Source organism: Oncorhynchus gorbuscha, linkage group LG20 (assembly GCF_021184085.1).
Source record: "Oncorhynchus gorbuscha isolate QuinsamMale2020 ecotype Even-year linkage group LG20, OgorEven_v1.0, whole genome shotgun sequence".
NCBI classification, from domain to species: Eukaryota; Metazoa; Chordata; class Actinopteri; order Salmoniformes; family Salmonidae; genus Oncorhynchus; species Oncorhynchus gorbuscha.
In genome coordinates this window covers 2,269,282-2,295,467 of record NC_060192.1, presented here as the reverse complement: position 1 = coordinate 2,295,467, position 26,186 = coordinate 2,269,282, and the positions used below count along the sequence as shown (strand labels likewise).

Sequence of the window (26,186 nt, the reverse complement as noted above, 5' to 3'; positions counted from 1 at the left end):
GGCCGGCTCCCCGTCGGGACAGGGGGACTCAGACACAGAGACTAAAAATGGCACGTCCCCTAGCGACTCCCCCGCCCCCTCTCCGCTGTCCATCGCCATACACCGAGCACGCAAGACCATGTCCAGGCCAGCGTCCAACCAGACACTAAAGGTAGCTAGTATTAGCCTAGTAAAGAGAGAGTCGATGAATGGTTCAGGTATTTCCGTGAGACACATGAGTGAAGTTCTATTAAAATGTGAAGCATAGCCGCCTTTTGATTCACTAATATTGTATTTTTCGCCGTAGCTTCTAAACAGGGCATTAACAGAACCAAACGGTGCAGACGAGGAGAGTCTGAATGGACCAGAGAGGAGAAGACATCCCCCGCCCAGAACCAGCTACCTCAGAGCCAAAACGACTGGCCGGCTACAGCCACAGCCAAGTCCCAGACAGGTCAGAGAGACAACACTGTGGCCTACAGTACAGGGGAGAGGGTACAAGGCGAACATCGCACACAACAACAATGTAGTGGCAGTACTTTGCCTACTGGAGGCTATCTACTTATTTCAAGGCTGCAAACGCCAGAGGAGTATGAATAAAAGCTGTGCGTACTGTGACGTAGCTTAAGAGGTTCATGGCTTCTTGAGGCTCAATTGGTTGCTCTTTTCCAGCAGCGTCGGCATCGAGGAAGAAGAAGAGGAAGATGGGAACGTACAGTCTGGTCCCCAGGAAGAAAACCAAAGTGCTGAGGCAGCTGACAGTGGTGGAGATGTTTAGTCAACTTCAACAATCAACTCAAAGCACACAGGTTTCATCTCTCCTACATAGACTTAACTGTTTTAGAATTTAATGGAAATTGGGAGGAAATGTATTAGAATTTGGATATTTGGCTGTCGGCATCATGCTGTAATATTTCTCTGCTCCACCTCCCAGCCTAAAGAGGTAGCACATGTCAACGGGGAAAGGATGGAGAATGAGTCCGAGGAGGAAGATTTGGAAGATGGAGAGGAATGGGAGGAGGAGGAGGAGCAGGGTGGAGAGGAAGGTGTCTCCACGGGCCAGGAGAAGAGTCGAACATCATGCCTTACCCTTCAGGTTGAAATCTTAGTTGGTCTGTCTGCACCCCCCAGTTGAGAACCTTGATAAAATGATGCTTCTATTACATTCATAGATATCACAGGTTTAGAACCACACGTTAAGGTAGGGAATGCAATTAAATAGTTTTGCAAATGGCCAAACCTCTTTGACATTGTGTGATACTTGTCGGTTCAGGGAGAGGAGCTGGACTCTGAGGAATCAGCTGAAGAGGAAGAAGAGGAGAACGAGTCTGACTTGGTAAGATTACACAACTCTTTTCCCCTTCTTTGAGTCCTTTTGGATTAGAACGACATAAGTGAGTGTTTTTGTGAACCCAAACGTGATCAAAGCACAGTCTTGTCCTCAGTCATGTTGTTCCACCATCAGACTGACGGAGGGGTACATTGATTGACATCGGAGAGAATAAAATCTCTAAAATGATCTGCTTTACACACAGAGCTCGGAATCCAGCGTGAAGAAGAGATTGAAAAAGAAAGTAAAGGGAGACAGCGCCTGGCTCCGGCCGTCCAGGAAACGGAAAAGGAAGCCTAAGCCCAAGATTGAGGGACTCCCTGGTACAGTAACCCACCGCTCTGCCTTATGAGGAACATTATGGAAACATCTGAAGAGAAGTCCGACCTTTTGACTTTCTGCTCCCTGTGCTAGCTAACTCTACATCCCTTTCCAGGCACAGGACCCCAGCCCCAGGACCAGGCAGGCCTCAATAAGGAGTACACAGAGGTTCCCCTCCACTTACTCAACCTCAAAGCCCAGGAGAAGCTGCTCTCCTCACTGCACACAGGTGAGTGAGGCCACAGAGGAGTAGGTGATGGGGGAATAAGAACTGCCTGTTGGTAAGATAATTCCTCTCAGAGATTTTCCCATCCATAGACTACCTTTTAATGTTTCTGAAGACTCCGAAATGGTCTTGGTTTTGTGAGGCAAGGCCTCTGTCCTCCCTGACAGGTTCAGATGACTCATGAGAGCAGCACTGAGCGCCCCCTGGTGGTCTGTCATAGAAATATCAAATCTGATAATCAAGAGTCTAGAACTATACCACTATTGTAGCTCTTGCAGTCAGTATCTTTATAAATTAATCTCTATAAACTCTTGGAAAGCGCATTAAACCTGTGTCTAGTAAGGGTCATATCGACATCTGTCAGATGAGCTGAGTGGATGGTCCTCTGTGCAGGAGTTTCTGGGGCTATGGGAAGTGAGGAGCCAGATATGGTGCAGGAGCTGCCCCTCTGCAGCTGTCGCATGGAGACGCCCAAGAGTCGGGAGATCCTCACGCTGGCCGACAGGAAGTGCATGGCCACGGAGAGCGTCGACCGACAGGTGAGCCTTGATGCTATAGGCCTCATCATATTTTTGCACGTATCCCATTCCCTATGTCCACTTGTCATATTCTCTCCCTAAGTCTTTGGCTTCGTCCTGATTATCCACCCCTTTCTCCCTTTTCAGCCTTTGTTTCTCACGTACCTCTTTCCTTCTCCTCACAGCTGAGCCGGTGTCAGAGTGCGGTTCTAAAGCATGAGATGATGCGTCCCTCAAATTCTGTGCAGCTGCTGGTGCTGTGTGAGGACCACCGGGCTGGCATGGTCAAGCACCAGTGCTGCCCCGGCTGTGGCTTCTTCTGCAGAGCCGTAAGTACTGGGACCTCGCTGGAGTGGGAATGCATCTATTTCTGAGTGGAAGGGGTCTTCTAGTAAGCAAGGAAAAGCTCTTGGTCCTAATTATTAGCGGTTAGAGGGAAAAAAACCCGGCCCTACTTATAACACTGAACTAGCCAAGGCCTTTATATATTCTGTGATTATGGTCTTCGAAAACGTTAAAACAGATTCTTCAATGGCGGACACACTGACCTGGCTGTGTATGTTTGGGTTGTAGGGTACGTTCATGGAGTGCCAACCGGACATCAACATCTCCCACCGTTTCCACCAGGCCTGTGCCTCAGTACTGAAGGGCCAGACCTTCTGTCCACACTGTGGGGAGGAGGCCAGCAAGGCCAAGGAGGTCACCATCGCCAAGGCCGACACAACCTCCACCGTGCCCGCCACACGTGCTGCACATGACCCTGCCACGCCCAGGACCGCGGAGGGCAGGGCAGACACCACAACTGGAGGGTAGGTTCACAGCACTAATGAGTTGGGGAGGTAAAGAATAATGGGTTGGGGAGGTAAAGAATAATGGGTTGGGGAGGTAAAGAATAATGGGTTGGGGAGGTAAAGAATAATGGGTTGGGGAGGTAAAGAATAGTGGGTTGGGGAGGTAAAGAATAATGGGTTGGGGAGGTAAAGAATAATGGGTTGGGGAGGTAAAGAATAATGGGTTGGGGAGGTAAAGAATAATGGGTTGGGGAGGTAAAGAATAATAGGTTGGGGGGGTAAAGAAAGGAGCCGAATCTCACGTTTTCATCAATACATCGTTTCCTCATATTATGTATTCCTTTCAGTCTGAAAAGATGACACTGGTATTTTCAACAGTATCACTCTTCTGTTGCAGTAATCAGGCATTTGTCACCCTTCTGTGTGTGTTCCAGTCCATTCTGTCTCTCTGTGGGAGGTGATCTGGGTGGCCAAGCAGACAGCTCTCTCTCCATCCCACCCGAGCACACACTGGACACCTCCTCCTTCCCCGGGGGCTCCAGAACTGGAGTTCTGCCTCCTGCGGTGGGCATGGGGATGGGCATCGGAGTGGGCGCCGCCCCTAAAGAGACCTTGGAGAGCATCCTGCTGGCTCTGGCCACAGAGAAGTAAGACATTCTACCAAGACTCAGGGTTTGAGAGGTTAAAAAGTGCTGCTCTACTATGCAACTGTTTGATTGTCCTGATTAGTATTTCACTCTCTCACTACCACCCCCTCACCAGTCTCCTCTCACACTCTTAACCACTTTAAGTGTTACTAACAAGGTTTTGATCCAACCTTTTCATGTGTGTAGTCGATGCCGGATAAAAAATGGCACGACCCACTTGATGGAAACGGCACATTTGTCAGTGAACTTCCCAAATGTCGACAAAACAAATTACGCTAGACAAGGTGGGAACGTTTTGTCTTAAAAATTGGGGAAAGACTTCATTCCAGGTGACTATCTCATGAAGCTGGTTGAGAGACTGCCAAGCGTGTGCAAAGCTGTCATGAAGGCAAAGGGTGGCCACTTTGTAGAATCTCAAATATAAAATATATTTTGATTTGTTTAACACTTTTTTTGGTTACTACATGATTCCATATGTGTTATTTCATAGTTTTGATGTCTTCACTATTATTTTACAATGTAGGAAATGATAAAAAGAAAGAAAAACCCAAAAGTCCAAACTTTTGACTGGTACTGTAAGTATTCAAATCCTTTACTATGAGACTCGAAATTGAGCTCAGATGCATCCTGTTTCCATTGATCATCCTTGAGATGTTTCTACAACTTGATTGGAGTCTACCTGTGGTAAATTCAATTGATTGGACATGATTTGGAAAGGCACACACCTGTCTATATAAGGTTCCACAGGTGACAGTGCATATCAGAGCAAAAACCAAGCCGTGAGGTTGAAGGAATTGTCCGTAGAGCTCCGGGATTGTGTCAAGGCACAGATCTGGGGAAGGGTACCAAAACAATTCTGCAGCATTGAAGGTCCCCAAGAACACAGTGGCCTCCATCAATCTTAAATGGAAGAAGTTTGGAACCACCAAGACTCTTCCGAGAGCTGGCCGCCCAGGCAAACTGAGCAATCTGCTCTGTCACACCGACAGATCTCCAGAGTTTCTCTGCGGAGATGGGAGAACCTTCCAGAAGGACAACCATCTCTGCAGCGCTCCACGATTCAGGCCTTTATGGCCAGATGGAAGCCACTCCTCAGTAAAATGCGCATGACAGCCTGCTTGCAGTTTGCCAAATGGCACCTACAGGACACAGCATGAGAAACAAGGTTCTCTGGCCTAATGAAAACACAATTATTTGGCCTGAATGCTATGGTGAAGCAGAGTGGTGGCAGCATCATGCTACGGGGATGTTTTTCAGCGGCAAGGACTGGGAGACTAGTCGGGATCGAGGGAAAGATGAACGTAGCAAAGAACAGAGAGATCCTTGATGGAAACCTGCTCCTGACCTCAGACTGGGGCGAAGATTCACCTTCCAACAGGACAAAGAGCCCGGACTTGAGCCCGATCTAACATCACTGGAGAGACCTGAAAGCAGCTGTGCAGTGACGCTCCTCATCCAACCTGACAGAGCTTGAGAGGATCTGCAGAGAAGATTTGGATAAACTCTCAAATACAGGTGTGCCAAGCTTGTAGCTTCATACCCAAGAAGACTCGAGGCTGTAATCACTGCCAAAGGTGCTTCAACAAAGTACTGAGTAAAGGGTCTGAATACTTATGTAAATGTAATATTTCTGTGTGTGTGTGTGTGTGTGTGTGTGTGTGTGTGTGTGTGTGTGTGTGTGTGTGTGTGTGTGTGTGTGTGTGTGTGTGTGTGTGTGTGTGTGTGTGTGTGTGTGTGTGTGTGTGTGTGTGTGTGTGTGTGTGTGTGTGTGTGTGTGTGTGTGTGTGTGGATTGATGAGGAGGGGAAAAAAATGTTTTAATCAATTTTAGGAAAAGGCTGTAAAAGTGGAAAAAGTCAAGGGGTCTGAATAGTGTGTGACGTTCCTCAGCTACCTTTCTGTGTGACGTGTTCATGCACACGTTAAATCATTTCTGTTTTCATCAATATTTTCTTGTTGTTATTGTGAAGGTGTATTCCTGTGGACTGACTTCTTCCATGTGTCCTGCATCAGGCCCAAGAAGCTGCGGTTTCACCCCAAGCAGCTCTTTATCTCTGCTAAACAGGGGGAAATACAGAAGGTCTTGCTCATGTTGGGTGAGGGAGATGTCTTTTTTTTTTAAACTAACATATTAAACAATGAATAAGCGTCATTATCTGGTCAAGGTTTCTGTGAATAACAAATGTCCCTCTGTATCCCTGTCCACCAGTGGATGGGGTAGACCCTAACTTTAAGATGGAGAGCCAGAGCAGACGCACCCCCCTCCATGTAGCATCTGAGGCAGGCCACCAGGAGATCTGTCACCTGCTGGTTCAGGTGAGGCTTGGCTATGGTTCCCACTGGGAGTGGATGAGGGAAGGGGTAGACGCTGCATTGCATCGAGACATGCATCGAGACCTTCCAGCATGGGTTCCACGGCATCGGTTGACTCGCCAGGTTATTACGTTGCACACGTGTTTTGACGTCTTCATAGTGGATCGTTTTAATCGGACAGTCATCAACATCTTATCAAGGATCAACTTCGACAGTATTGAGTGGATCAGAGTAGATTGATCTAGTTGTTTTGGTCTGTCCCTCCCCCTCCCTACCAGTCTGGTGCTAACCTGGACATCTGCGATGAGGACCAGCGCACTCCCCTGATGGAGGCCTGTGAGAACAACCACCTGGAGGCGGTCTGCTACCTACTGAGGGCAGGAGCCATCGCCAGCCACAAGGTGGGTTCACACACCCTCTCTAACACCACAACGACACGCATACCTCATTCTCCCGGGAGACTTCATTCGTCTATATTTCCATGGGGGCAGTGGCTTAGGCTTTGGTAATAGTGTTTTGATGGCCTACTAACAGGGCTTGCATGCTATATCCAGGGTTGTGTTGTATTACAGTGGTATGAATCTTATGACGGCAGCAATGTGTGTTGGACTCCCTTCTGTTCTCCAGGATGTGGAGGGGTTCACTTGTCTCCACCTAGCTGCTAAGATTGGCCATTATAACATCGTGGAGCATCTACTCTCCACAGGACTCATAGACATCAACTGTCAGGTGAGTTCTGCTTTTTTCAGTCATAAACCGGTGAAACACAAACTTGGTGAGCAGTAATTCTGCACAATGTTTAGTCCCTCAAGATGATTATAGCTTCCCATGGCTTGTGTTGGTTGTACCACTGAAGTCAATCAGAACCAGCTTTCATGTTAATTCAGTTCTCGTTTTGCTCTGGCCCGTGTTTGCGCTGTGCTCTCACTAGTAGCCTTTCCGTAGGGGCCTGACTCTCCTCTCGGTGGGCGTGCTGCTCCCATCCGCTCCACATGGGCTCCTAATGGTTTCCTCTTACATTGCAGCTGCTGTGGAAGGATCTGTTCTTTCTCCGCATGCATTAGTTAGGATTACAACCCCATTGGCTACCCTGCCGACGTGAAAGCCAATTTGTTTGTGCAAAGCTACTGAGCCAGTTGTCGTTGACCTCCTATTCCGGCCATCTCTAAAACAGATGTTTCTCTGCCTCAAAAATGTATCTGATCTCAGGGATGTGTGGCGGGGATGCTCCAGCATTTCAAAAGGAGAGGTCCTTTTGTGTGCCACCATCAAGGGCACTCTGAGGCCATATGATTGTGGTACTGCAGAGTTTAAAAACCTGAGTATGGTATTTGATGTCTCTATTTGAAGTGCTTGACCTTGCTGCAGGTATTGATCCATTATGGCAGGAACGATGTCATGGCAGTCTTTGTCCTTGTGGTAATACATCCTCCTCAACCTCTTATAATTATCTCTTGGAGAAGGTTAGTGACACCGCTCGTTGTTATATCCAGGACATTGAAGCAATCCCATGCTGTAGGGGCCCGTTGTTAACACTGTGATGTGTTACTCTCTCTAGGACGATGGCGGTTGGACGGCTATGATTTGGGCAACAGAGTATAAGCACCTAGAGCAGGTGAAGATGCTGCTCAATAAAGGGGCTGACATCAACATTAGGGACAAGGTCAGTAACTAGGGTTAACTGAGAGTCTTCATGACCTCTCACAAGCCAAATTATTTTTGTTTCATTTACTTTGCTCTATCTTGAGTTTTTTTTGTCTGACTTTGTCGTCGTCTATGACTTTGTCGTGAATTTGCTAACTGTTGTCTGTTTGTAGGAGGAGAACATCTGTCTCCACTGGGCGGCCTTCTCTGGCAGTGTGGAGATTGCTGAGCTCCTCCTAGAGTCCAAGTGTGACCTCCATGCTGTCAACATCCACGGAGACTCCCCCCCTGCACATCGCTGCACGGGAGAACAGGCTCGAATGTGTCACGTGAGTGGAGGTTGAGGGGAAATGACTGGTGATTCGGCAATAAGTAATAGAATCTCCATCTACAGCACTGCTGTGGCTGTAGCCTCCACTATTATAACCGAGGCTGTAGTCCCATCAGGACTATTCCATCTAGTGCAGCTAAGTGATGGTGTTGAAGGCTATGATCTGTGGCCCCTCAGGCTCTTTCTGTCTCGCGGGGCAGATGTCAACCTGAAGAACCGTGAGGGGGAGACGCCGTCAGACTGCTGCAGCCACAGTTCCAGGGTGTGGCTCACCCTGCAGACTAACAGGAGAGTGAAGGAGGTCAGGAGCAGCACCCAGGGGGAGAAGGTCCTTAACAGGTAGAATTCCTCGATCGCAGTCTCTCAAACGTTCATGCGTTTCTCTCACACGTTTACCTTTCTGATGCTCTGTCTCTGATACCCTTTTCTACCCTTTCCTCTACTTGTGGCTTCCTCTTTTTTGACCGATTGTCAAGTATAATATAATATCCACTGGGACCTTTTTTGCTGACCAGTACATCTTTCACCACAGAGACATAGCCCGGGGGTATGAGGGAGTTCCAGTCCCCTGTGTCAACTCAGTGGACAGTGAGCCCTGTCCGGATAACTACAAATATGTCCCAGACAACTGTGTCACCTCCCCCATGAACATAGACAAGAACATCACACACTTACAGGTGGGTCATGTGACTGGATAGACCAGGGGTCTCCAGCAACTCGCAGCCCACATATGAGTAGCTAGCCAAACAATTCTGAAAGTACATGCAATTTTCAACGGTTTCCACAGCAAACTGTCATAAACAAATATCAACACCACAAGCTCCCAGCTACTATGTAATCAACGCAACATTGACATTATCCCATCCCTAGTTAGGTTTGGCTTTTTAAGCCAATAGTGGCTAACACAATATCTGCCTATTTAATTTCCAGCACTACTGCCTGTCTGTCTGTCTGTGTGATGCACGTGTTTGTCTATCACTCTGTGTGTAGCAAGTTGATGTGTTAACCATCTTGTGGGTCGACAGGAAATACTTTCCACAAAAACCTTCTCAATGAAATGGTAACTGCAAAGTAGGCTAACCTGTCAAACGTATATCATTTGTAAACTTTGCCATGAAATGAGTACAGCACTATCGCTAGATCGGCACATTCCTCACTAGGGCCAAATGCACAATTAAAGGGGAATTGCACTCAATGTGTTTTCATCTAAAATAAATTATCTTCTGATGTGATTTAAGCATTGACATGAACTCAACATCCAATTTCATTGTTTCTCTATGAACAATTGTAATTTTAAGAATGGAAAAACTAAAGCATTAAACCAGAAGAAATACATTATAAATATAAAACAATTTAGGGGAACAAAATCTGATTTTATAGGGCCCCCCTTGGAGTTGTTTATGAACCATTATTTGACCAGGTATATTGACAGAAAAGTCTTGTACACTAAGGCCCCGGGGAAAAGTTGCAGATGCGAAGAGAAGAATGTGCCTGTTTGAAAGCTAGGGAAAAAATCGTAGCGCTCGACATGCTTCATTTTTTAAAAAGTAGCTCTCATTCTAGAAAAGTTTGGAGACTCCTAGAACAGACCATCCTAGAGTTGATCATACTTGATGACCTGAAAGATGAAATGACCATCTTTCTCTCTGCGATCCACAGTACTGTGTGTGTAAAGACGACTGCTCCTCAAGCAGCTGCATGTGTGGCCAGCTTAGCCTGCGCTGTTGGTATGACAAGGTAAGACCCAACACTTCAGTATCATTATGGTTGACAAAGTGCTGGTCTCCTATGATTGTCATGTCTGTTCCATGACCTTTCTCAGGATGGTCGCCTGCTCCCGGAGTTCTGTCGTGAGGAACCGCCCCTCATCTTCGAGTGTAACCACGCCTGCTCCTGCTGGAGAACCTGCAAGAACCGCGTGGTGCAGAACGGACTGAGGTACCTCCAATTTCCTGTCTCTACATTCAACCATGTTTTTTACAACCAAGCCAACACTCCTCAACCCTATTGACGATAACATCTAGATCAGAAGAAAATGTATTTCAGTCAAACCGCAACCACTCATTTGGAAGTTGTAATGCATCTAACATCCCAAAATGCATCTGCATGTCGGGATAATGTGTTTGCGAGTTGAATGTGCTGTTAGTACATCCATACTGAAGGAGTTTTTCTGTTCAGGGTCCGGCTGCAGCTGTTCCGGACCAGTCGTATGGGCTGGGGGGTGCGGACACTGCAGGAAATTCCCCAGGGAACCTTTGTGTGCGAGTGAGTCCTAGACATACCCCCTTTCACAATGCGTAGTTTTACCGCACCTTCAAGCTCTTAGATGATTTCCCATTCAATGTCATCTGTGCGTGGTGCTGCAGTGCTATTTGTGGGGTTGGTGGGTCTCTGACCTCACTTCCTGTCCACAGGTATGTCGGGGAGATCATCTCTGACGCAGAGGCAGATGTCAGGGAAAACGACTCCTACCTGTTCAACCTCGACAACAAGGTAGGGATCAGTGCTCATGAATGTCATTAAATCTTGCTGGCTAACTTTAGGACAAATCCAAAATGTAACTAGGTATCTCAACTTGGACCACTGTAATTGCAGTGGGATCTGCTGTGCTTTGCAGGCAGATTTCAATCTGTTACCCAGTGATAAATTAATTATATTCTTGTCTCTTGAGGCCTTTCCTGGACTTGTTTCTAAAACACTCTGCTATTCTACGATTATTGTCTTACTTTGTGCTATTCGAATCTAATTGTATTAGTCACGCGTGCCGAATACAACAGATGTAGACCTTACAGTGAAATGCTTACTTACGAGCCCCTAACCAACAGTGTAGACCTTACAGTGAAATGCTTACTTACGAGCCCCTAACCAACAGTGTAGACCTTACAGTGAAATGCTTACTTACGAGCCCCTAACCAACAGTGTAGACCTTACAGTGAAATGCTTACTCACGAGCCCCTAACCAACAGTGTAGACCTTACAGTGAAATGCTTACTTACGAGCCCCTAACCAACAGTGTAGACCTTACAGTGAAATGCTTACTTACGAGCCCCTAACCAACAGTGTAGACCTTACAGTGAAATGCTTACTCACGAGCCCCTAACCAACAGTGTAGCCAATTTGTAAGTCGCTCTGGATAAGAGCGTCTGCTAAATGACTTAAATGCGGACAGCGGACAGCGGAGTCAATCACCACCTTCCGGAGACACCTGAAACCCCACCTCTTTAAGGAATACCTAGGATAGGTTAAGTAATCCCTCTCACCCCACCCCCCCTAAGTTTTAGATGCACTATTGTAAGTGACTGTCCCACTGGATGTCATAAGGTGAATGCACCAATTTGTAAGTCGCTCTGGATAAGAGCGTCTGCTAAATGACTTAAATGTAAATGTAAATGTAAATGTAAATGTAGACCTTACAGTGAAATGCTTACTTACGAGCCCCTAACCAACAGTGTAGACCTTACTGTGAAATGCTTACTTACGAGCCCCTAACCAACAGTGTAGACTTTACAGTGAAATGCTTACTTACGAGCCCCTAACCAACAGTGTAGACCTTACAGTGAAATGCTTACTCACGAGCCCCTAACCAACAGTGTAGACCTTACAGTGAAATGCTTACTTACGAGCCCCTAACCAACAGTGCAGACCTTACAGTGAAATGCTTACTCACGAGCCCCTAACCAACAGTGCAGACCTTACAGTGAAATGCTTACTCACGAGCCCCTAACCAACAGTGTAGACCTTACAGTGAAATGCTTACTTACGAGCCCCTAACCAACAGTGTAGACCTTACAGTGAAATGCTTACTTACGAGCCCCTAACCAACAGTGTAGACCTTACAGTGAAATGCTTACTTACGAGCCCCTAACCAACAGTGCAGACCTTACAGTGAAATGCTTACTCACGAGCCCCTAACCAACAGTGTAGACCTTACAGTGAAATGCTTACTCACGAGCCCCTAACCAACAGTGTAGACCTTACAGTGAAATGCTTACTCACGAGCCCCTAACCAACAGTGTAGACCTTACAGTGAAATGCTTACTTACGAGCCCCTAACCAACAGTGCAGACCTTACAGTGAAATGCTTACTTACGAGCCCCTAACCAACAGTGTAGACCTTACAGTGAAATGCTTACTTACGAGCCCCTAACCAACAGTGCAGACCTTACAGTGAAATGCTTACTTACGAGCCCCTAACCAACAGTGTAGACCTTACAGTGAAATGCTTACTTACGAGCCCCTAACCAACAGTGCAGACCTTACAGTGAAATGCTTACTCACGAGCCCCTAACCAACAGTGTAGACCTTACAGTGAAATGCTTACTTACAAGCCCCTAACCAACAGTGTAGACCTTACAGTGAAATGCTTACTTACGAGCCCCTAACCAACAGTGTAGACCTTACAGTGAAATGCTTACTTACGAGCCCCTAAACAGTGTAGACCTTACAGTGAAATGCTTACTTACGAGCCCCTAACCAACAGTGTAGACCTTACAGTGAAATGCTTACTCACGAGCCCCTAACCAACAGTGTAGACCTTACAGTGAAATGCTTACTTACGAGCCCCTAACCAACAGTGTAGACCTTACAGTGAAATGCTTACTTACGAGCCCCTAACCAACAGTGTAGACCTTACAGTGAAATGCTTACTTACGAGCCCCTAACCAACAGTGTAGACCTTACAGTGAAATGCTTACTCACGAGCCCCCTAACCAACAGTGTAGACCTTACAGTGAAATGCTTACTTACGAGCCCCTAACCAACAGTGTAGACCTTACATTGAAATGCTTACTTACGAGCCCCTAACCAACAGTGTAGACCTTACAGTGAAATGCTTACTCACGAGCCCCTAACCAACAGTGTAGCCAATTTGTAAGTGGCTCTGGATAAGAGCGTCTGCTAAATGACTTAAATGTAAATGTAAATGTAGACCTTACAGTGAAATGCTTACTTACGAGCCCCTAACCAACAGTGTAGACTTTACTGTGAAATGCTTACTTACGAGCCCCTAACCAACAGTGTAGACTTTACAGTGAAATGCTTACTTACGAGCCCCTAACCAACAGTGTAGACCTTACAGTGAAATGCTTACTTACGAGCCCCTAACCAACAGTGTAGACCTTACAGTGAAATGCTTACTCACGAGCCCCTAACCAACAGTGTAGCCAATTTGTAAGTCGCTCTGGATAAGAGCGTCTGCTAAATGACTTAAATGTAAATGTAAATGTAGACCTTACAGTGAAATGCTTACTTACGAGCCCCTAACCAACAGTGTAGACCTTACTGTGAAATGGTTACTTACGTTCCCCTAACCAACAGTGTAGACTTTACAGTGAAATGCTTACTTACGAGCCCCTAACCAACAGTGTAGACCTTACAGTGAAATGCTTACTTACGAGCCCCTAACCAACAGTGCAGACCTTACAGTGAAATGCTTACTCACGAGCCCCTAACCAACAGTGTAGACCTTACAGTGAAATGCTTACTTACGAGCCCCTAACCAACAGTGTAGACCTTACAGTGAAATGCTTACTTACGAGCCCCTAACCAACAGTGCAGACCTTACAGTGAAATGCTTACTCACGAGCCCCTAACCAACAGTGTAGACCTTACAGTGAAATGCTTACTTACGAGCCCCTAACCAACAGTGTAGACCTTACAGTGAAATGCTTACTTACGAGCCCCTAACCAACAGTGTAGACCTTACAGTGAAATGCTTACTTACGAGCCCCTAACCAACAGTGTAGACCTTACAGTGAAATGCTTACTTACGAGCCCCTAACCAACAGTGCAGACCTTACAGTGAAATGCTTACTTACGAGCCCCTAACCAACAGTGCAGACCTTACAGTGAAATGCTTACTTACGAGCCCCTAACCAACAGTGTAGACCTTACAGTGAAATGCTTACTTACGAGCCCCTAACCAACAGTGCAGACCTTACAGTGAAATGCTTACTTACGAGCCCCTAACCAACAGTGTAGACCTTACAGTGAAATGTTTACTTACGAGCCCCTAACCAACAGTGCAGACCTTACAGTGAAATGCTTACTCACGAGCCCCTAACCAACAGTGTAGACCTTACAGTGAAATGCTTACTTACGAGCCCCTAACCAACAGTGTAGACCTTACAGTGAAATGCTTACTTACGAGCCCCTAACCAACAGTGTAGACCTTACAGTGAAATGCTTACTTACGAGCCCCTAACCAACAGTGTAGACCTTACAGTGAAATGCTTACTCACGAGCCCCTAACCAACAGTGTAGACCTTACAGTGAAATGCTTACTTACGAGCCCCTAACCAACAGTGTAGACCTTACAGTGAAATGCTTACTTACGAGCCCCTAACCAACAGTGTAGACCTTACAGTGAAATGCTTACTTACGAGCCCCTAACCAACAGTGTAGACCTTACAGTGAAATGCTTACTTACGAGCCCCTAACCAACAGTGTAGACCTTACAGTGAAATGCTTACTCACGAGCCCCTAACCAACAGTGTAGACCTTACAGTGAAATGCTTACTACGAGCCCCTAACCAACAGTGTAGACCTTACAGTGAAATGCTTACTCACGAGCCCCTAACCAACAGTGTAGACCTTACAGTGAAATGCTTACTCACGAGCCCCTAACCAACAGTGTAGACCTTACTGTGAAATGCTTGGATAAGAGCCCCTAACCAACACTGTAGACTTTACAGTGAAATGCTTACTTACGAGCCCCTAACCAACAGTGTAGACCTTACAGTGAAATGCTTACTTACGAGCCCCTAACCAACAGTGCAGACCTTACAGTGAAATGCTTACTCACGAGCCCCTAACCAACAGTGTAGACCTTACAGTGAAATGCTTACTCACGAGCCCCTAACCAACAGTGTAGACCTTACAGTGAAATGCTTACTTACGAGCCCCTAACCAACAGTGCAGACCTTACAGTGAAATGCTTACTCACGAGCCCCTAACCAACAGTGTAGACCTTACAGTGAAATGCTTACTTACGAGCCCCTAACCAACAGTGTAGACCTTACAGTGAAATGCTTACTCACGAGCCCCTAACCAACAGTGTAGACCTTACAGTGAAATGCTTACTCACGAGCCCCTAACCAACAGTGTAGACCTTACAGTGAAATGCTTACTCACGAGCCCCTAACCAACAGTGTAGACCTTACAGTGAAATGTACGAGCCCCTAACCAACAGTGCAGACCTTACAGTGAAATGCTTACTCACGAGCCCCTAACCAACAGTGTAGACCTTACAGTGAAATGCTTACTACGAGCCCCTAACCAACAGTGTAGACCTTACAGTGAAATGATAAGAATAAGAGCCCCTAACCAACAGTGTAGACCTTACAGTGAAATGCTTACTCACGAGCCCCTAACCAACAGTGTAGACCTTACAGTGAAATGCTTACTCACGAGCCCCTAACCAACAGTGCAGTTTAAAAAAAAGATATGGATAAGAATAAGAGCTAAAAGTAACAAGTCATTTAAGAGCAGCAGTAAAAAATCATGTATACCGGGGGGTGCAAGTACAGAGTCCATGTACACCGGTTAGTTGAGGTAGTATGTTCATGTACAGAGTACACCGGTTAGTTGAGGTAGTATGTTGATGTACAGAGTACACCAGTTAGTTGAGGTAGTATGTTCATGTACACCAGTTAGTTGAGGTAGTATGTTCATGTACAGAGTACACCAGTTAGTTGAGGTAGTATGTTCATGTACACCAGTTAGTTGAGGTAGTATGTTCATGTACAGAGTACACCGGTTAGTTGAGGTAGTATGTTCATGTACAGAGTACACCAGTTAGTTGAGGTAGTATGTTCATGTACACCAGTTAGTTGAGGTAGTATGTTCATGTACAGAGTACACCAGTTAGTTGAGGTAGTATGTTCATGTACAGAGTACACCAGTTAGTTGAGGTAGTATGTTCATGTACACCAGTTAGTTGAGGTAGTATGTTCATGTACAGAGTACACCAGTTAGTTGAGGTAGTATGTTCATGTACACCAGTTAGTTGAGGTAGTATGTTCATGTACAGAGTACACCGGTTAGTTGAGGTAGTATGTTCATGTACAGAGTACACCAGTTAGTTGAGGTAGTATGTTCAAGTACACCAGTTAGTTGAGGTAGTATGTTCATGTACACCAGTTAGTTGAGGTAGTATGTTCATGTACAGAGTACACCAGTTAGTTGAGGTAGTATGTTCATGTACACCAGTTAGTTGAGGTAGTATGTTCATGTACACCAGTTAGTTGAGGTAGTATGTTCATGTACACCAGTTAGTTGAGGTAGTATGTTCATACAGAGTACACCAGTTAGTTGAGGTAGTATGTTCATGTACACCAGTTAGTTGAGGTAGTATGTTCATGTACACCAGTTAGTTGAGGTAGTATGTTCATGTACAGAGTACACCGGTTAGTTGAGGTAGTATGTTCATGTACACCAGTTAGTTGAGGTAGTATGTTCATGTACACCAGTTAGTTGAGGTAGTATGTTCATGTACACCGGTTAGTTGAGGTAGTATGTTCATGTACACCGGTTAGTTGAGGTAGTATGTTCATGTACACCGGTTAGTTGAGGTAGTATGTTCATGTACACCGGTTAGTTGAGGTAGTATGTTCATGTACACCGGTTAGTTGAGGTAGTATGTTCATGTACACCAGTTAGTTGAGGTAGTATGTTCATGTACACCAGTTAGTTGAGGTAGTATGTTCATGTACACCAGTTAGTTGAGGTAGTATGTTCATGTACAGAGTACACCGGTTAGTTGAGGTAGTATGTTCATGTAGGTAGAGTTAATTAAAAGTGACGAGGCATAGATGACAACAGAGAGTGGCAGTGGTGTGGAGCGGGGAATGCAAATAGTCTGGGTAGCCATTTGATTAGATGTTCATGAGTCTTGTGGCTTGGGGGTAGAAGCTGTTTAGAAGCCTATATGTGGCCCTCTGGTACCACTTGCCGTGTGGTAGCAGAGAGAACAGTCTATGACTGGGGTGGCTGGAGTCTTTGACCATTTTTAGGGCCTTCATCTGACACCTCCTGCTATAGAGGTCCTGGATGGCAGAAAGCTTGGCCCCAGTGATGTACTGGGCAGTTCGCACTACCCTCTGTAGTGCCTTGCGGTCGGAGGCTGAGCAGTTGCCATACCAGGCAGTGATGCAACCAGTGCAACCATGCTCTTGATGTTGCTGCTGTATAACCTTTTGAGGATCTGAATGAAATCTTTTCATTCTCCTGAGGAATGGGTTTTGTCGTGCCCGCTTCACGACTGTCATGGTGTGCTTGACCATGTTAGTTTGTTGGTGATGTGGACCTGCTCCACTGCAGCCCGGTCGATGAGAATGGGGGTGTGCTTGGTCCTCTTTTTTTCCTGTCGTCCACAATCATCTCCTTTGTCTTGCTCTGTTTGATATCTTTGCCCCGTGAAGAATTACCACTGCAGATGATGCCGAACCTGCTTTCTTCATTATGATCCACTTATGTGTGTTCTTTGGTCGCAGGAGGGTGACGTGTACTGTATCGACGCCCGTTTCTATGGCAACATCAGCCGGTTCATTAACCACATGTGCGAGCCGAACCTGTTCCCCTGCCGGGTTTTCACGGCACACCAGGACTTGCGCTTCCCCCATATCGCGTTCTTCGCCTGCGAGACCATCAAGGCTGGGGAGGAGCTAGGGTGAGGGTCATATTATATGCTTTACTTGACAAAAGGTGATGTTATTACCAGTCTTTGGAAGTAATTACCCTGTATGTATATTTAAGTTTGTCATTCTATGTTTAAGCCTTTCATCAATTCTTAGACAATTCCTTTGTTCTCCCTAAAATCAAGATTAGGTAGCTTGATTCTAGATTCATCTAACTCGCTCTTTTTGACCCAACCCTCCTCTCTCAGGTTTGACTACGGCGACCATTTCTGGGACATCAAGGGGAAGCACTTTAGCTGTGAGTGCGGCTCTCCCAAGTGCAAGTACTCAGCGGCGGTCATTGCCCTGCGCCAGGCAGACAGCTCACCCCAGGACCAGCAGCACAGCACCCTCCCTGATACCAGCTCCTCTACAACCCCCTCCTGAGCCCCACAAATAGGACTTCCAGGCCAGCAGAGACGGGTCTCCAATCCCCCCCAGGCCATGAGCCGTACATCCCCAGACGCCCCACCTCCACCCCCACCCCCAGGTGGAACCATCACCACAATGAACCTTCAGGCCCATCACTGAGATCAACAATCAACCCCACAGAAACCCATCTGCTTAATGTCTCATCCAGCTCTTACATCACATCCTTACCAGCACAAACTCTGAACTTCCACTGAAACTGCCCCTCAGTGCAGGACACATTGGACAGGAAACAATTCTGTATGTTTGATGTGTGTCTGAAGTGCTACAAATAAAAATGTTGGAGAAAAATGGCCTTGCTATGAGCCTGGCTCTTGTTTTGTTGGTTCCAATTGGAATTCTCAAACGTGCTTTGTGCTCCATCCTGGGCAGTTGCCATCTGGGTAATGGTGTTTCCTAACCAGTGGTCTGAATCAAGTTTGTACTAAGCAACAATGTATATCTATTCGTGAGAAACATTTTCAGTGCGAAAGAAATTTGTAGCATGAGCGCCCATACCCCTCAAATCATACCATAGAAATGAGCAATGTTCATGCACAATTTATAACAGGTGACGTATTTACCTCATATGCTATATTTTGATTGCGAACGGGACAGAGGAGTTAAGTCACAAGTGTAGGTTTTTACTGGGCTTCTTCTCTTGAGCATTTCTACTGGAAAATAATGGTCAGTGCTAGATATCAATATCAACGATAAATACTTTTTAATTATCACCTTTATATTTAAATAATTAGTTTTAAATCGAATTTTCTACACAGAATAACATCATGCGAGGTGTATTGTATGCAGAACATCAGATATCAGGTTAAGGAAAGAGGAACTATCGATTTATTGTCAATGAGGACACTGACCAATCATCTCACTGTTCTGTTCTAGAGGGAGCAGAGTGAAGTTGACAATTGTCCAGGAAAGACTCTTGCAATCTGTTTTGACCACACAGTGGCAGATTATTTTCTCAGTTATTTGGCATGAATTCTTTTACAATACAATGGCCCCTTTCTATTAACTATTTGTCTGCTGGAAAGGGTGTATATGAAGGATGGCGTGACATTCAATGGCCCAACTTAAGGGTCTCTTCTGGTGCACAAGTGTTTAAGTGGGAGTTGTCTAAACTGTACGGTTTGCCATACTGTACCTGCAAACATTAAAGCAGATGGATTTTTTTTCTTAAATCTGCAAGATTTTTAAGCATGTTTGAGGCTGACTCACTCTTTTGAACATTGAGTCTTAAAATATTAATTTGCCACTTCTGGCGCCATTAAATGGGATTTGAATGTTAACGGGGTGAGACTCAAGCAAATGGTGCTGACGAGGTTTTATTTTCCTTTTATTCATTTTGAATTACTCACCAAGTGAATACGAAATAAGATAAAGAAGCAAGGTTTTCTTTCTTTTCTTTTTTACATGTAAATGTACCTCCAGTTTTCTAACTGTAGTTACTGTACTCCTGTTGATGTTGTTCCATGATTTCATGTTGATGGAAACCTACACATTATTCCCATGTCTTTAAATGTGGTTAGTATGGTTAGTGAATATTGTGCACATTTTCAAATGTATGAAAATAAAAAGGTTATAAAACATGAAAAATGATTTGCTTTCTGTTACATTTCTGGACTGAAACATCTGTCTAATTGGTTGTATATTTTTTCCAATAAATGTACTACTAATGGATATGGCTGGCAGGTTTTATTTACAGAACAAAATGAGGAATCGCACCAGACAGGTTCCAGTGGATGAGGGGATCTGGAGGAGAAGATGGGGATCAGCCACATCCGGACGTCATAAAACCTAGTGGTCATTTTATTCATTTTTACCAGAGAGGATTTTAAAACTTCTTCGAACAAGGTCTGTAGGATTTACCTAGTGTGACGTTTCGATAACCGTGTACATCTTTCGGAAAAGGTGACTTTTATCAATATATTTGGCTCAATCTCTGATTTGAAAATGCTAATTAGCGTCAAAGTGGACATCATGCAAGACTACAAATCCTTGCAAGCTCCTGCACGTCATCACTTGCACACCTTTGCTGTCAGCTAGCTAGCTACCTTGTTCCAAAACAAAATATATAGTTTTTTTTATATATTGTTCCTTATTTTATTTAACTAATATTTGTTGTCTTATGCATTTGGTCTTGTCTCGTACAGAATACTATCCTAGTAGAAGTCAGATATGTACAAGGTGCCATGACCACTAGACTAGATGATTATTAGCAGCATACCCTCATTCAGTGTGTAAAATCGGGGGCCTGTTGTCCGGACCTCTGGCAGTCTATGGGGGTACCACAGGGTTCAATTCTCGGGCCGACTCTTTTCTCTGTATATATCAACGATGTCGCTCCTGCTGCGGGTGATTCCCTGATCCACCTCTACACAGACAACACCATTCTGTATACATATGGCCCTTCTTTGGACACTGTTAACTAACCTCCAAATGAGCTTCAATGCCATACAACACTCCTTACGTGGCCACCAACTGCTCTTAAACACTAGCAATACCAAATGCATGCTTTTCAATTGTTCACTGCCCATACCCGCCCACCCGACTAGCATCACTACTCTGGACGGTTCTGACCTAGAATACGTGGACAACTACAAATACCTAGGTGTCTGGCTAGACTGTAAACTCTTCTTCCAGACTCACATCAAACATTTCCAATCCAAAATCAAATCTAGAATCGGCTGTGTATTTCGCAACAAAGTCTCCTTCACTCACGCCGCCAAACTTACCCTAGTAAAACTGACTATCCTACCGATCCTCGACTTCGGCGACGTCATCTACAAAATAGCTTCCAATACTCTACTCAACAAATTGGATGCAGTCTATCACAGTGCCATTCATTTTGTTACCAAACCGCCTTATACCACCCACCACTGTGACCTGTATGCTCTAGTCGGCTGGCACTCGCTACATATTCGTCGCCAGACCCACTGGCTCCAGGTCATCTACAAGTCTATGCTAAGTAAAGCTCCTCCTTATCTCAGCTCACTGGTCACGATAACAACACCCACCTGTAGCACGCACTCCTGCAGGTATATCTCACGGGTCATCCCCAAACCCAACACCTCCTTTGGCCACCTTTCCTCCCAGTTCTCTGCTACTAGTGATTGGAACGAATTGCAAAAATCGCTGAAGCTGGAGACTTACATTTCCCTCAATAACTTTAAACATCAGCTATCTGAGCAGCTAACCGATTGCTGCAGCTGTACATAGTCCATCTGTAAATAGCCCACCCAATCTACCTACCTAATCCCCATATTGTTTTTATTTACTTTGCTGCTCTTTTGCACACCAGTATCACTACTTACATACCATCATCTGCTCATCATCATCTGCTCATCTATCACTCCAATGTTAATCTTCTAAATTGTAATTACTTTGCTGCTATGGCCTATTTATTGCCATACCTTCTCATGCCATTTGCACACACTGTGTATAGACTTTCTTTTTTTCTGTTGTGTTGACTGTACACTTGTTTATTCCATGTCACACTGTGTTGTTGTTTCTGTCGCACTGCTTTGCTTTATTTTGGCCAGGTCGCAGTTGTAAATGAGAACTTGTTCTCCACTAGCTTACCTGGTTAAATAAAGGTGAAATAAATAAAAATACAACTATCTTTTTTACAAGATCCTCTTCTCCTTCAGCCGGTGGGGGACCATATTTCATCCTTCATCATTTCTGTAACTGCACTACATGACCAAAAGTATGTGGACACCTGCTCGTCAAACATTTAATTCCAAAATCACGGGCATTCATATGGAATTGGTTCCCTCTTTGCTGCTATAACAGCCTCCACTCTTCTGGGAAGACTTTCCACTAGATGTTGGAACATTGCTGCGGGGACTTGCTTCCATTCAACCATGAGCATTAGTGAGGTCAGGCACTGATGTTGGGCGATTAGGCCTGGCTCGCAGTCGGCGTTCCAATTCATCCCAACGGTGTTCGATGGGGCTGAGGTTGGGCTCGGTGCAGGCTAATCAAGTTCTTCCACACGATCTCGACAAACAATCCTTTATGCATCTCACTTTGTGCACGGAGGCATTGTCATGCTGAAACAGGAAAGGGCCTTTGTCTAGAATGTCATTATATACTGCAGCATTAAGATTTCCCTTCAGGGGAACTAAGGGGCCTAGCTCAAACCATGGAAAAAAAGCCAAACTTTACAGTTGGCACTATACATTTGAGCAGGTAGCGTTCTCCTGGCATCCGCCAAACTCAGATTCGTCCGTTGGACTGCCAGATGGTGAAGCGGGATTCATCACTCCATAGAATGCGTTTCCACAGCTCCAGAGTCCAATGGCGGCCAGCATTACACCACTCCAGCTGACACTTGACATTGCGCATGGTGATCTTGTGTGCGGCTGCTCGGCCATGGAAACCCATTTCATGAATCTCCCGACGTTGCTTCCAGAGGTAGTTTGGAACTCGGTAGTGAGTGTTGCAACTGAGGACTGTGGTCCCGTTTTGTGAGCTTATGTTGCCTATCACTTCATGTTGTTGCTCCTTGACGTTTCACTTCACAATAACAGCACATACAATGGACCGGGGCAGCTCTAGCAGGGCAGAAATTTGACGAACTGACATGTTGGAAAGGTGGCATCCTATAACGGTACAATGTTGAAAGTCACTGAACTCTTCAGTAAGGCCATTCTATTGCCAATTTTTGTCTATGGAGATTGCATGGCGGTGTGCTCGATTTTATACACCTGTCAGCAACGGGTGTGGCTGAAAATATCCGAATCCACTGATTTGAAGGGTTGTCCACATACTTTTGTATATATAGTGTATGTGAACGAAGTAAAATCATTTTCAATGAATGGTGTCAGCATGCACTGCTGTATTAAAGCAACTTGTTGACATGTTATGTTGCAGATTCAAAGCCAGATGAACTTATTGCAGAACGCAGGGTAGCCTAGTGGTTAGAGCGTTGGACTAGTAACCGAAAGGTTGCAAGTTCAAATCCCCGAGCTGACGAGGTATAAATCTGTCGTTCTGCCCCTGAACAGGCAGTTAACCCACTGTTCCCAGGCTGTCTCACTTGCCTAGTTAAATAAAATAAATAATAAATATTAAAATAAATAAACAATCCATAATCATGAATATAATTGACAAGAATGCACCCATCAATCACGTAAAACACCTGAACTCCCACAATTACATTGTTTTAAAGAGATCAAAATAGTAAACAATGCATCCATATTTTTATACATGACATATAAACATCAGACTTTTAAGTGAAGATCAGAGAAAACAACGAGATGCGTAAGGTAGGTTTAATATAAAATACTCAACAGACTCAAAACAGGGAAGCAATGCTAAAAAAGCAGCTATGTCAACACCCTTCTTGTCAATTTAGGTCCATGTTGAGGCTGTTACCTGCGAGCAGCACATTTCCCCCTGCATTCAGTCACCAGAATGAGCAGGACGACAGCAGGTGAAAAACACGTATCAAAAACACAACAGTTTTAAATGTGCTACTGAGACTCGATGTTTATCCAATCAGGAGAAGAACGAGTGAAAGGAATCAGTATAGGGAAAATGGGTATAGGTAGGGTGGGTTCATAGTGATAAGATAGAGAATTACAAAATGTCAGAAGTTGACGTCATTCTGTCTCAGCTGCGGCATTCAAATCGTAGTCATCGTGTGTGGTGAATCGCATTACAGACGATGACAGCGTTTCCACACACTGAGCCAAACATAATACAATTTAAGAATTGAGGACAGCATTTTGTTGACAGCATGGTGGTTTACACGGTCTACTGTGTGTGAATGATGGACGATTCTTACCTCAGCTGTAGGCCCATCTGAGTTTGTGTGGTCACTTAGGCACATGAAACCGGTACTGGGACCACTGGAGACTTGGGACTCTCAAACTGCAAGAAGTTAACAATCTGTGGCTTCGATTGAATTCAAAGTTGACACATGATAAACTAAGAAACAAAGTAGTACACATCAAAGACCACCACTCAGGCTAGTACAATAGCCTACATATGGATAGGAACCTAAAGGCACATGCCGTACCAAACAGTACTACTCACCCGACAGATGGGGCAGGTGTGGGACCAGTGTGCTGCCTTGGCTTCAGTCTTCTGGAATAGACCATCTGCAATTAAGGGTAAATACAGGCAAATATATTGCTAAAAGTCACCTTGTCGGAGAGAGATTTACACGGGTATCAAAACGTCACGCCAGGGTGAGTCTACACGAAACACAGCCCTTATTTGAAGTGTTTCTTAAAATCCCCAATGTGAAAAATGAACTGGTGGAACCATTTCCCTGATTGGAACCATTTCCCTGTTTGACCGCTAGGTTTTATGGGAAGTTGTGACTCATACTGTGGTACTCTATTAACCTCTCTTAAGCTTGGGATGCGTTAGTTTAGCTGGAGGTGTTGGAATCATGCCCTAATATGGGTGCATGGCCATGTGCTGCTCTTCCAGCGCCTCTGGACTATTCTAGCTGAAGACTGAGTAAACATTTTTGTTTATGCATTTTTTTATGCCTTAACATCGTCCATTTCCCTATGAATCTCCTTCGGCATTTCGTTTCAGATCTCAGCTGTCACTGATTTCCTACCCGTATCAGAGGAAGTAGACAGTTTCCTGAACGATTGATGTGAATGTCATTGCTGTATTTGGATGGAAACCCCATAACCCCATTCTGGTTCTTCTACGGCGATTTATTGAGTCCAGAGAGAAATTGTTTTTCCCCACTCCTTATCTCACCTACCACCAGCGCTTAGCTAAAGCAACTTCAAACCCAGCGTGCCCTCCATGAACCGAGCAGCAGGGTAGTTTGACTGACAGGCTCTGGGCCAAGCTGCTGAGATATTTCAGCGGCTGTGTAGTGGCATAACTATGGCTGACACCTCCCACACTCCACTCTCCCATAATGAATGCAACCCTTCAGTCTTTTTTTACTGACAGGTGGTGGTGCAACATTGAGAGCTGAAAAATGCACATTAGAATGGTTGATCCCATGGAACTCAGTTGTTTATCTCTCCCGTATCCCTGTATTCAGAGATTCGGAGATAGGCCTTGTTAGCTGACTTAGAAAGGATCGGATGCTTGAACTAAACATTTCCCCCAGAAGAAACCCACCAACGAGAACATGTCAGGAAGTGACTCTGATTGTGCACCAGCAGGCCTTTAGGTCCTTGAAACGAGACGATGATTGCTCCCTTCCTGATTACCGAGAAAGAGGGAGAGAAGGCAGAGTTGGTAATTGAATCAGAGGATCATTTTCTCCATCTAAACTGAAGACGTTTGGGCTGATAACAAAGCTCTTAATTAGCAGAACAGGAAACAGCCTTTCCGCTTTCCGCGGGGGCAAAACCTTTTGGTGCCCCCAGTCCTCGTGCCACGTAGAGAAGCCCCTGTAAAGCAGTAGAAGTGAAAATGTGCAATAGTTAGCTGGCTTGCTTTTGTAGCCATTTCATATTTGTTGCCTTAGATACAGACACTATGGTTAGTGAGGGAGCGTTCATGGACAGGAGGGGAACTTCTTCATATGGGCGGAGAGGCATTCCACTGTGGTTTACGGTAGGTGATCAGGATTCTTGAGTTGCAAAGATTTCCTTGAAGTTTTATAGTGCTGCCTCCTTTTCTGGCTGCCTTCCTCACACCTTAACACGGCTCTCCTCCACTTGCTCTTGTGTCACACAATGATTCACTTTTTTTTCCCAACTCTGTTTGCGGTTCCTTCTATGATTTATCATGGAATAAAATGTGGGTTTGTATTGGGCCTTCTCTGATGGGAAGTGGTAGGCTATTCAGCTATTACATTGTGTGCATTCTCAATGAACCACTCAGTTGACCAATACTAGGCTAGCAATAGATCCAATTGAATGTGGTAGACAAGTGGGCATAGTGGATGAGCATAGCCTTTTATGAGCAGGTCTTGGGCGAGTTTGCTTGGGACTGACTCAAACTAGGAATAGGACAGGCCCTATCTAATGAAAGAGAGGAACAAAATCATATACTTTGC

At 45.1% G+C, this 26,186-nt stretch overlaps 1 protein-coding gene across 1 annotated transcript; it reads left to right on the top strand.

The window, feature by feature from the left end:
- The first annotated feature begins 297 nt into the window (after positions 1–297).
- On the top strand, positions 298–19,871 carry LOC124006763 (histone-lysine N-methyltransferase EHMT1-like). The gene is given in 25 exon segments (XM_046316900.1): positions 298–433; positions 655–788; positions 914–1,075; positions 1,253–1,315; positions 1,515–1,632; positions 1,746–1,859; positions 2,250–2,395; positions 2,560–2,703; positions 2,948–3,183; positions 3,600–3,812; positions 5,825–5,907; positions 6,021–6,127; positions 6,403–6,525; positions 6,752–6,853; positions 7,683–7,787; positions 7,942–8,052; positions 8,054–8,097; positions 8,277–8,438; positions 8,632–8,776; positions 9,759–9,836; positions 9,922–10,037; positions 10,278–10,364; positions 10,514–10,592; positions 17,591–17,766; positions 17,983–19,871. Coding segments are annotated over 24 exon segments (2,997 nt in total). The 5' UTR covers positions 298–433; positions 655–683; the 3' UTR covers positions 18,161–19,871.
- Positions 19,872–26,186: the final 6,315 nt, after the last annotated feature.